This window comes from Lepidochelys kempii, chromosome 5 (genome assembly GCF_965140285.1).
Source record: "Lepidochelys kempii isolate rLepKem1 chromosome 5, rLepKem1.hap1, whole genome shotgun sequence".
Taxonomy (NCBI): Eukaryota; Metazoa; Chordata; order Testudines; family Cheloniidae; genus Lepidochelys; species Lepidochelys kempii.
The window spans coordinates 57,135,023-57,147,800 of record NC_136384.1 but is presented as its reverse complement, the minus strand read 5'-3'; the positions used below and the strand labels follow the sequence as shown (position 1 = coordinate 57,147,800).

Here is a 12,778-nt window from a genome sequence, read left to right as displayed (position 1 = left end):
ACACTCCATTATGATTAAAATTAATGGGAACTGGGCATCAAAAGCTCCTAGACAGCTTTGAAAATGTCAGCGTACATGACAAGTATTTCTCCTTCTTTTCTTCTTTTGTTGTTGTTCATTTATTATTTTTATTTCCTTGCATTTGTAACGATGAAATGAAACTAATCAAAACTTTCAGAAATCTAGACAGGAATCACTGTCCAACTTGGTTAACTTTGAGCCCAAAATTGTTAACAGTGCCATTTTAGAATAAAAAAATATGTGCCAAATCCTGCTGTCCTGACTGATACGACTTTAATCTGAGTGAGGGATACAGCATCCGGTCTTAAATGCTGTTTACTGGCTACTGAAGGTGAAATTTTCAAAAGTACTCAGCATTGCCCTAACTTTGCATTTTTGAAAATCCATCTTAAAGTTCTTACAGCATAGACGTGAACAATTAAACATAATTAATTTGAAATAACTGAGAAAATGTATCTCATATAGGTCAAGTAATATCTTTCCTTTCATGGACTAACATTTTGTATTAATTATTACTGATTAACTAGCTCCTGCTGCATAGAAATTTCTTTCTTGGAGCTGACGGAGTTTAAAAGGTGTTATATAAGGCTCAATCCTGCAATCTTTACTTAAGCAATATTCTCTCAGAAGTCAGTGGGAGTTTTCCCTGGTTGATGGGCACAGGAACATGCCAAAGAAAAAGAGTCTATGCTCAGAAAGAATTTTTCTTTATATTGTGAAGTTAATCCAAATACAAAGTCTGGCACTACATTTAGTAGTGTTGTGCTGCTCCTCTATTTTACTTCGCTATAAGCAATTTCTTTTTATGTGCAAAATCTTTGCTCTCTTTAAAGTCAACAAAGCAAAAAAACCAAAAAACAGGAAAAAACAATTTGTGCTTAAAGTTTCTTGAATTGAAAGTGCTGTAAATTTGCATGCTCTGACATATGCCCTTTAAAATGTGTACATCTACTGTTTTTATTTTCACTTTGCATTACAAATTCTATCCATAATGTTTAAAAATGTTCTATTCCAGTGAAAATATGGCTTTTAACCAAATAAAAATGTACAGCAAACTTGCTCTAAAATCCATCTGTTCTTCATTTTCTTATAATCTATAATCAGGAAATCCATTCATATATGACATATAATTTTTGTGCTTTCTAGTGGGTAGTGGAATGTGATGTTCTGCATACAGTCACATCTAAATTGATAATTCTCCAGGCGGCGTGTAATTTTAAAGTATAGGATGAAGAAAGGTTTAATCTGTATATTAGAAGGCTTCTACAGTTTTTTTTGCCTCTGAATGTAAATTAGACCATTCTCTTTGGTGGATTTATCTGAAGGTAGGACAGCTGCCTCAGAGCAGGCCACAGCTTTGTGAGTAAGAAGGAGGATGCGGTTTAGAGAGCTGGTTTAAATGCAGGCTCTTCTTCTTCTGTAAACCGCATGCACGTATTCATCATTGATTTTCAAATGATGGGTTCCAATATCATTGGTTTAGAGTCCACAGTCTTAAATTCCTGATTCCACATTATGCCAAAAGAAAAACAATTTGGTGGCTGGAAAGAGAAATGGTCATTATATGGCTCCAAAATGCTAGCTGGCATAATATGCCAAGAACAGCAGAAATCTACTGGTAAAGAGAAGATTGCAGTAGTTCTTAAAAATAATTTGATGTTCTAAAAATATAAACCTAAGAAATGTCATCACTGTTCAAAATATTTTATATCAGTAGGTAAATACATATAAAAAACCTGATGTTTTTGAATAGCATAATTTCTAAATGATGGAAAGATATTCCTGATATTAAATTCTTTTCATTAAATAAATTAAATTCTTTCATTGGGTTGATAAAAATCTTTTGTGGAATATTGTACTGTTTTTATTTTAAACATTTCTTTTCTCCAAAAATCAGAAGCAGAAAAAAATCCACTATGGTACATGGCCTTTGCTGGATTATCTCAAAAAGTTTATTATAAAATTTTTAAAAAAAAAAAACAAGCATACAGTTTTTATGAAACAGCTTCATTTTCACACATGGAACAAATGCTTGTCATATCATATTACAACACATTTCACAAGGCGGTTTTACTTCCTTTTAACAAAATAGCTCCTATATGAAAACCAGTATCAGAGAAAACCTTGCCTACGCTTCAGCTTCTTCTGTAGATCACTTCACCACACTTCTGAACAGTTTTTTTAATGCTGCTGCTGCTGCTTTTTTTTGCAATTACCAAGCTAATTTTCCATTTGATTGTTTGTTTAAACCAGATCTCACATGAGTAAAGCATATGTTGTGTTTGTCAAACTGAACTTCATCTTAAGAAAAAAGCACTGCATAGCTTCTAGAAAAATACCATCCTTAAAATGTCCTTCTTTCAATCACCATCGCTCTAATAACCCATAGCATTAATTAAGGCTAAAAATGTAGCAAATACACATTCAAAATAATTGTTCATTAAAAAAAACCTGTATGATACTAAATGAAAAATTCTTGCAAGTGCTCTGTTACTTCAGTTTTGATCAGCGTAAAATCCACTTTTTAATTAATACATATTTTATCTTGCTACCTGTAGGATGCTGTTGAGAAAAGAAACAGCCAACTTAACTTTGAACAGGACTTTTTAAAATGTTAAATATATCCAAAGTCATTCTGATCCTTTAAAGTCTTTATCTTAATTTTTTCCATCAAGTTTCCAGAAGAGCATCATACTTGATCTAATGAATACATTTAGCCTTATGTGTTTGCAGATTAATATTATGATTTAATATTCTTAGTTCTCAGACACACTTTAATTACACAAATCAACAAGCTACATTACACCAAGAGGATGCATTCTTTTATTTATTGGTATTCCTGTGGTACACCCTACAAATTTAGCCTCAAACACACCTGTGCGAGGTACGGCAATCATCCCCATTTTAAAGATGGAGAAACTGAGGCCCATAGCGATTAGATTACTTGTCCATGATCACACAGGAAGTTGGTGTCAGTACTAAGAACAGAACCCAAGTTTTCCAATTTCTAGGTCAGTGCCTTGCTTACAAGCCCATATTCCCTTGTTATTTTTTTGAATGCATATCTCAGTCTGCTAATTGTGAACTAAACATGAGCCCAGAACGGAATATTTTGATTAATATTTGTTTTCTTGATATTCAAATGTGAGAGTTCCCTCTCTGTCTGTATTAAAGATTTAATATTATTCAGTCGGGTTGTACATTGTCTCTACCTCCCTTGGTCCCACAGAGCCAGAATATGGAGAGCATATTACAAAGCCATCTCTTTTCCCAGGCTTTCTCTGCGGGTATGGGAAGAGCGAGGGGGTTTCATGGGTGAGAGGGGAAAGGTCTTGTTTTTCATGGGCTGGGAAGACATTAATTTCATTGCTATTCAAACACTAGTGTTATTTCAGTTATAGATGAGAAACTGCTTCCAAATTAGCACAATTCGAAGCATTTGCCTGTCAGGATTGTTTCAAGGATTTGCGGAAGGCAGGAGGAAAGATATCAGGGGCATTTTCCAAATAAGGACATGCTCCTTCTCCCATTGAATTTATTGTTGACAAGATCAGGTCCTAAAAGTCAGGGGAAGAGAGTAGAAAAGCATTTCAGAGTCTTCCTATTCCTCCCCCGGCTTTTTCTGGAAATTATAGCCTTGCTATACTTGTTCTTTGTCTAAAAACAAAACAAAACCATGAACTGGAAAGGAGTGAGTCAGCCAAGTCAAAATCCTCTTGTATTTGTCCATGAAAGCACAGTACAGTTTTCTCCATTTTTTTCAGCTGTAAGATTGTCTGACTTTTCCTGACTCTTCTTTGTAACAAAAGTTAGGTTTTGGCTGGTCTGAGTGCACAATACTCTACAGTGTATCAGTAGTGTCAGATAATCACATTTTACTTCACTGCATCATTGAAAGGTCAACTGCCATGAGGGAAAGTGTCTCAAAACCAACTGTTCCAAATACCAGATGGGTTATATTTTCACACATGGGCACTTGCACTGCACCCACAGTAAGCTTTGTGAGTTTATATGCTGGTTTTGCTAATATCAAGCTTTAATTTTCATGTACAACCTTAGGAAATGTGTTTGAATCCATGCTCCTGTTCTTAACATTTTGTTCTGTTTTTCCAAAAAAACAGGGAATGGGTATGGCAACCCCCGAAATTCACCAGGTCTGCTGGTCTCACCTGGCAACTTGAACAAGAATATGCAAGCAAAATCTCCGCCCCCAATGAATTTGGGAATGAACAACCGTAAACCAGATCTCCGAGTGCTTATTCCACCAGGCAGCAAAAATACAATGCCATCAGTGGTAATGCATTCCTTAGGCATTTCTTCTTTCCCTTCAAACTATGGCTGTTTCTCTGTATAGACTCCTATTCACTTCCATGGGCTTTGGATCAGGCCCTATATTCTGACATTGTCCAGTCCACTCTGGCTGTAGACTGGTTCCATGTCTATTTATATTTTTTTATGAAGTCATTTTTACTTCCTCCTCTTTTCTATTCAGTTAGAAAAATGGTAAATGTTTTCTGCACACTCTCAACTTCCTGGCACTCCTTCCTAGTGACTGGAGAATCCTTTCCTAGATTTGTTACAAGATTGAACTTAGTCCTATACATGGTCTGCAATTAACAACTTTGGTTTAGCTTCCGTACAACGAGAGCTTCAGCAAATGACAGAATAACCAGAAACAAATGAGTTGGAAATCTGTCATGCTGGAAATAAGGGTCACATTTTATAATGATGAGAAGCAGTAATTATTCCTTAGATGTAGTAAGAAAAAGTGAAAGCATCTAACCTGGGAGCTATGCATCTCCTGTCTGTGTTAACAAAGCTGAAGCAGAGGACTATGATATAAGGTTGAGTCATCAAGTGTTTCATGTTAGTGTCTTTCTATTCCCTACAAAATCTTTCATGAGCAATGTAACATTAAAAGTGAGGATGATTAAAAAAGGATCCTGATAGTGCTGTAAACATATTTTGCCATTATGTAACAGACAAGCTATTAAAACAACTTGCAAGTTGGCTACTTTAGCCTGATGCATTATATATTAACTTTGAATATCAAACTAAAACCCCAGAAATGTGACGCTCTCTACTTAAAAGATGAGGAGTAATAAATACAGTCTCCTATGGAGCTACACTCAAGTAGACCAAGGCTGTGACAAGCTGTCTCCATCAAATGATTTATTCCAAGGATCTTAAAACTGATACTTTCCAAGGGATTCTTTGACTGGTCAGGTCTCTGACACAAGGTGCTACTATACAATCTTTGCAGCCACTGGGGCTGGAGAGAAATAATGAATAGTGAGACAAAGACCTGTGCTGAAAACTGGATAGATTGTCTTCACAATTGAGACAAATATCTCGTTAGGAGGACAAAAAATGGCTTTATGAAATGTTATTTTTGTAGACAGTATTCAAAAATTACTTAACCTGTTATGCCTATCAGATGAAGCTATTCATTGTGCTTGAAAGCTGTCTGCTGATAAATATTTATGTTTACTAATTATTAACACTCCTTTTCTGTGCTCTCAGTCTGAGGATGTTGATCTGCTTTTGGTAAGTGGTAGTGATGCTCAGCATAATAATAAAAAAAACCAATTGTTTTGTCTGCTTTTTATATGGACTTAGTGGTTGAAATAAAATTAAGCATTCCCAGTATTATTGATTTCGTATATAACGAATAGGTGAATGAAATTGTTACCTATATTCTTCAACCTCTTCATGTTAAAAAAAAAAAAAGCCGTTGAGAAGGACGTTTAGCCACTATTCGTATTTTGCTAGCATGCTAAAAAGTAGACAACTTTTTTTGCAAGTAGCATACCTTATTAGGATTTTTTTAAGTGGTTCTCTGGACATTTTATCCTTTTGCTCCTAGAATTTGAATTCCTTGGTGCAATTTATGCATTGAAATATCCAGTGCCAAAGAATTAAAGACAAATGTATAACTGCTTTGCTAGATAGTATTTCTGAAGTTTGTTTTACTGTGAGAAAGAATGAAGTAGCCAGAGCACCATCTGCTGGAGAGAGTTTATTATGCAGCATTGCCGCAATATTGCTTACTGAATTAAACATAAAATCCATTATTGCTGATTTTAATAAAATTTTTGCATTTGAATGAAAAGCAAAACAATGGAAGTTGAGTTTACATATTTCATCAGTTTTTCACATGGTCTCTTTTCTACCCACAATAAAGCAATCTTACTTGTCACAAGTTTGGTTTCCTAGGAGATACTGATGTAATGGGTTACTATGGTGACAACTAATCTCTTGAAGGATTGTAAATGATAGGGTTGGCAGAGTTCATAAAAGCCACATGTTAAATGATTAATTTCATGAAATCTGTATTAAGTTGTATCTCATGCACAAAACGTACCCTGAAATCCAATACATTTAATTGATTTAAACCTGTCAATAATTTGTTTATTTTACTTACTTTAAAAGAATCAGAGGATAAATAACTCCCAGTCTGCTCAGTCATTGGCTACCCCAGTGGTTTCCGTAGCAACTCCTACTTTGCCAGGGCAAGGGATGGGAGGATACCCATCAGCCATTTCAACAACATATGGTACCGGTAAGTATCAATGTAAGATGTGAATAGTAGGGGAGAGCAAGATACTGACCTATGCAGTGGGTCAATAGTAATTAAATTCCTTTATGTATGTTGGACCAAAGAGAGGAATTTGTATTCTGTATTACTTTAAGTGATTGAAAGCCTTATTAGCTTACTCTGAGTCTATAAATGACTTGAGACATACAGGGATTCAAGAAGTGACTGCATTGTTATAATGGAAAACTGCTCTATAAAGCCTTCTCCCAAAGACTTTTGCTAAACAGTGTAGCTTAAAAGGGGCACTTCTTTGGTTCACACAGCTAAACATCACAGAAAATCACATCACACTAGTACTGCATCGATTAGATGGATATATAGACTGTATGCCTTTCTGGAAGACACACTGTAGTCAAACACAAGCTCTTGAGCTCAATACAGAGGTAACGGAGAAATTCTGTGGCTTGCACTGTACAGACTAGATGATCTAATGCTCTCTTCTGGCCTTAAAGACTATGAATCTATGACTATTTATGCATGGCAATGATGACTGTTTGGTTCAAGAACATTTCTGGATCTTTATGTCCAGAAATGCCTCCATACATTAGAGGATGTTTTTAGTGCATTATTTGTTCCCAAACTGATTAGTTGACTTAAGAAAAGCTCCAGTTTTGTTAGTGCAATTTAATACCACTGGCATATTGAAGATAAAAAAGCTTATTACATTATGAATGAAAATTTAAATTACGGTTCTTCTTATTGTTTAATTATTTTCCACTTAATTTAGCTATTGTCTGTTCTGTTTTCATATCTAGAATACTCACTGAGTAGTGCAGACTTATCATCTCTCTCTGGGTTTAATACAGCCAGTGCGCTTCATCTTGGTTCAGTAACTGGCTGGCAACAGCAGCACCTACATAACATGCCACCATCTGCCCTCAGTCAATTGGGGTAAGTAATATTCCTTAGATTATCCTATCATTGTATGTTACTTATCACTGGTTTGCATGAGAAACAATGGCTTCCGTAACCCAATTAATCCCAAATCATAAATGAGATAACATATCAACAAAAGTCTACTATGTGTAACAGCTCCACTTTCAAAAGTCAAAACTGGAAAATTGATATCACATCAGAAGCTTGGCAGGTAGCTAAACTACAGTCTTCTGTTTCCTTGCTCTTTCTCAGTGTTGTAGGAAAGCGTACTGTTGTTTATCTAATCCTTTATTTGTCTAAGTGATATTTTGTTTCCAACACAGAAGAACAAAACAGTACACTCATCATTGTGCTTCTTTTGCTTTTTGTTTCCCTTAAGCTTTTTGATTCCATGTAGTTCAGTGCACACTTTTAAAATAAAATTTGCAAATTTTACATATTTTTAAATCACTGATAAATAAGAATAGCATAATGATTTAACCTAGATGAATCCATAACCTTGCTTGATAATCACATACTTCCATCTGCTCAGCTGTGACTTGCAAGTTTCTTTTATTTGAAACTGCTTTATAGAAGTATAACATAATTGTGACTAAGAATTTGACAGCAGATAAACCTAATTTTGGTTTGCCTGTATCTAAGAGAATATGTATTCGTGCCCTCTAGTGGCACTTTCAAGATATTTCTCCAGTAGATGTGAAGCCTACAATAAAACAGTCCTATATGGTTTAAATATTTTAAAAATATGAAATTCACAAGAGAAAAACAACCTAATTCATTTAACAAACAAACAAAACTATTGGCTAATTGAAATAAACTTTAAGGGCCTGATTTTCAGAGATGCTGAACTCCTACAAATCCTAGTGAGCCAAGTCCTAGGTGTATGCTGGCACTGCAAACATTATAGCTAAAGATATGGCCAGACATGCTTGAATTGAAAGTTGTTCATTGAGAAAAGTACAAATTAAAAGTGACTGAATATATCAACTAGTAAAGTTTTAGTTCACTAGCATTTGAAAGTATTAAATCAACCTTTTTCAAAAAAGACAAATGTTACACATAAGCTTTAATTTTTTTGCCAGACTGCTGCCATAATCTGAAAGTATTTAATGTTGTAAATGTGGTTTAAACTTCAAAATTCTCTTTGTAAATTATCTGACCTCTTGTGCGCCATTGGCTTGGGTTTTTAGAGGAATAACTAAACAAAGGTTTAGAAGAAACATATACTTTTTGAATACCTCTTCTATAAAAAAAAGAGTTACATAGTTACAGATATTAACTGCATAAACACATACAACCAAAAATGTGCTGATTTAGAAAAAATAGTCTTAATACGTCTTCATTATTCCTTCCTTATTGCTTTTCTTTTTGAGGCATGTACTGTTTTGGGGTAAACACGTTAACTGTACATCTAGGGATATAAAATCCTAAAGAAACTGAAAACTCACATGTTAGCTATCACCGTATAATGTACTGTAAAGTTGATTGTTTTCATTGGTTTACCATAATAAGACTATTTGGTTAACCAAACAAAGTATAAATTAAATCCTAAACAAACAGCATGCCTTTTTAAATATGTCACACATCATCATATGTTTCTAATTCATATCACAAAAAAAGTTAAAAATTAATGGCTGTGCCCAGTGGAACATGTTTTGGGCTGTGGGTTTAAAATTATTTTTTCAATAATTTTCAAGTGAAGTTAGTACTATGAAAACTGTTTCACTGACAGCCCCAGAGGAGTCTTCCACTTATGCAGAAAATAAGCATGATTTCTTTGTTTTATTTTGTGCATTGAGATTTATACACAAAAGCACCTATCCTAAGCTCTGGGTGATTTAACAATTCCTTTAAAATGCACAGTTCAAACACAAATTTATAAGAACAAACCCAGCCCACATGAGCAGAAGAATCAGCTAACGAACTTCAAAAATATGAAGAAATGCCCCACTCTCTGTAAGAACTCTAGGTACCCAAACCCCTCAGCCATTCTCAGAAATTTGAGCAAACAGACTGAAAATGGGGTTGACCTGCCTCCAAATTCCTATATTATACTAGCTGAGGGAGGTGAGTCCCAGGGGATGCAAAGGTAGGGAAAATAGGTTAATATGTTCAGAACTAATACGTTCATTTGGAGGGACTTAAGAGAACAATGAATGTGTGTTTTCTATTAAACAAGCTTTGGGAAAGACCTATGATGTACCTCAGACAGGGCAGTTAATAGGGGAGGCATGCAGATTCTCCAGGGGGTCTGTCACCAGTGCCTACAGCAATACAAAGCAGCGCATGTTCCACTCCACATGGCACAGGTACTATTACAACTTGCCCCAGGTGGCCTGGGCACCCATGAATCTGTGCTCCCCAGCGGCGGCTGTTTTGGCAGCAGTGTCTGAAAAGGCTCTCAGACGAGTGCAGAAGAACCACTGCTCTTCATCTTGGTCCAGTCACTGCCTGGCAACAATACTAGTGTCCATGTTTCTGAGCAGTGTGGGAGGGATAATTTCAAAGGACATCACAGTAGTACAGACCCCATGTCTGTTCAGTTTTTGGCCTTTTTTTTTTTTTACCAGCTCTATAGCTGATCAAAAAAAATTACATTTGAAATTTTTCTTACTAAAAAGGGTCAGTTTTTCATGAAAAGGTGTTCCTGTTTTTGACACCTCTCCTCTAAGAACTACCTATTTTAGGTTGATCAACAAAAGCCACGAGTTGTTGGTCACTACTGACCTGAAGTGGGTTTGAGCTCTAACCTACAAGTGAAAGGTTCTGTGTCCAGTTGCCAATTTCTTGAGCCACATGACTCCCCTACATAGCATACATTCTTCCTTGTCCATAATTATCAATCTAAGACAGCACATTTTCTGCTTTGAGTCTTAGCTACGAGCAAAAGAATGGGTTTCATAAATAAAAATGCAGACTTAAATACTCAACCACAATATTTATTCAAAAGAATTTTTTATATAGACGCTTATTTATATAACGATGGAAGCGTCTCCAAACCTTTCTCAACTCTATGGAATAAAGGATTGGCTCAGATTCATAAGTTTGCTCCAGGATTCTTGACTAACAGACCAAATAGTTAGTAGTTATAACTGTAAATTCTCAAGGTCTTGGTTAATATCCAGTGCTGAGCCCTAGGTACCCTCACTCACACACATGTACAAATAAAGGTATTCTGTGGCAAGGAGGAAAGCAAAATCAGAGAAAAAGCCCTGGGGGGCGGGGCATGAGAGAAAAGAAAAGGTTATATGGGATGCTCTCCCCTCCCTATATATTGTCATCTTTCCCTCTCCATGAAAATCTGTGTTGTCAAGGGCCATGTGGTCATAGATTCACCAGTAATACCCCAGGCCTCTTCCCACCCTGACTCAAATTCCAACTGGAGGTTAGAACTGATGGAGACCCATACAGAATATACCTCACTGGCATACAAGGTCAAAGCTCCCTTTGCAGATTCCTTGCATCCTGACATTTCCTAACCCCTGCACAGAAGAGCCATGCTAACTCTACTTCCTAATGAACCTTCCATACCCAAAGGGGGAATCATATTTGCCCCAGCTGATGTACATTGAATAATCTCTGTGTGCCACTCACATTGATTTGAATGTGAATTGAGTTTAATATTTGATATTTCCTTTATTATTAAATGTTTTCTGTGCAATGTATGAAAAAGATGACCACATTAATGTCAGTGTGAGTGGATTATAAGAACATAAGAACAGTCATACTGAGTCAAACCAATGGTCCATCCTATCCCATATCCTGTCCTCTGACAGCAGCCAGTGCCAGATGCTCCAGAGGGAATGAACAGGACAATTATCAAGTGATCCATCCCCTCTCATCCAGTCCCAGCTTCTGGAAGTCAGAGTTTAGGGACATCCAATGCATGGGGCTGCATCCTTGACCATCTTCGCCAATAACCTGTGATGGATCTATCCTCAGTAAACTTAGCTAATTCTTTTTGAACCCAGTTAGACTTTAGGCTTCACAGCATTCCCTGTCAATGAGTTCCACGGGTTGACTGCATGTTGTGTGAAGAAGTACTTCTTTGTGTTTGTTTTAAACCTGCTGCCTATTAATTTTTATTGGGCAACCCCTGGATCTTGTGTTATGTGAGGGGGTGAACAACACCTTCCTTTTTCACTTTCTCCACGGCCATTACAATTTTATAGACTCTGTCATACGCTCCCTTAGTCTCTTTTCCAAACTGAACCATCCCTGTCTTTTTAATCTCTCCTCATATGGAAGCTGTTCCACTCATTTTTGTTACCCTTCTCTGTACTTCTGACAATTTTCATATGTCTTTTTTAGATGGGTCGACCAGAACTGCATGCAGTATTCAAGGTACTATGAATTTATATAGTGGCATTATATTTTCTGCCTTATTATCTGCCCCTTTCGTAATGGTTTCTAACATTCTGTTAGCTTTTTCTGACTGCCACTAGACATTGAGCAGCTGTTTTCAGAGAACTATCCACAATGTCTCCAAGATCTTTGTCTTGAGTGATAACAGCTAACTAAAACCCTATCGTTTTGTGTGTATAGTTGGAATTCTGTTTTTCAGTGTGCATTACTTTGCATTTATCAACACAGAAATTCATCTGCAATTGTTTTCACCAGTCACCCAGTTTTGTGAGATCCCTTTGTAATGCTTTGCAGTCAGCTTTGAACTTAACTATCATGAGTAGTTTTGTATTGTCTGCAAACTTTGCCACCTCACTGTTTACTCCTTTTCCTAGATCATTTATGAATATGTTGACAAGCACAGGTTCCAATACAGATCCTTGGGGGACCTCGCTATTTATCTCTCTCCACTGTGAAAACTGACCACTTATTCCTACCCTTTATTTCGTATATTTTAACCAGTTACTAATCCATGAGAGGACCTTCGCTCTTATCCCATGATTGCTTACAAGCCATTGGTGAGGGACCTTGTCAAAGGTTTTCTGAAAGTCCAAGTACCCTATATTGATTGACTCACCCTTGTCCACATGTTTGTTGACACCCTCAAAGAATTCTAATAGATTGGTGAGGCATGATTTCCCTTTACAAAAGCCTTATTGACTCTTTGGCAACATACTATGTTTATCTGTGTGCCTGATAATTTGGCTCTTCACTATAGTTTTAACCAATTTGCTGGTGTTATCTGATGAATAATTGATGTTTAGTAATTGTATAGAATTCTTTAAAATTAAATCATTTTCTTTTGCCCTTTGGATTTTCTACATTAAACCCCATTTATGTTTCAGGGAGGTTGCTGTGTTGTTCAAAAGGCAAAGATAA

At 36.2% G+C, this 12,778-nt stretch overlaps 1 protein-coding gene across 14 annotated transcripts in view; it reads left to right on the top strand.

Moving 5' to 3' along the window:
* MEF2C (myocyte enhancer factor 2C) overlaps positions 1 to 12,778 on the top strand; it is a 143,999-nt gene that overhangs the window by 121,351 nt on the left and 9,870 nt on the right. For 8 of the 14 annotated variants that reach the window (XM_073344443.2, XM_073344439.1, XM_073344437.1 and 5 more), the window contains 5 exons: positions 4,143 to 4,315; positions 5,545 to 5,568; positions 6,454 to 6,583; positions 7,375 to 7,510; positions 11,807 to 11,839. In XM_073344443.2, coding sequence (XP_073200544.1) covers positions 4,143 to 4,315; positions 5,545 to 5,568; positions 6,454 to 6,583; positions 7,375 to 7,510; positions 11,807 to 11,839 — 496 coding nt within the window. The remainder of the gene's footprint in view (positions 1 to 4,142; positions 4,316 to 5,544; positions 5,569 to 6,453; positions 6,584 to 7,374; positions 7,511 to 11,806; positions 11,840 to 12,778) is intronic. The other 6 variants (XM_073344451.1, XM_073344449.2, XM_073344453.1 and 3 more) reach the window with 3 other exon arrangements.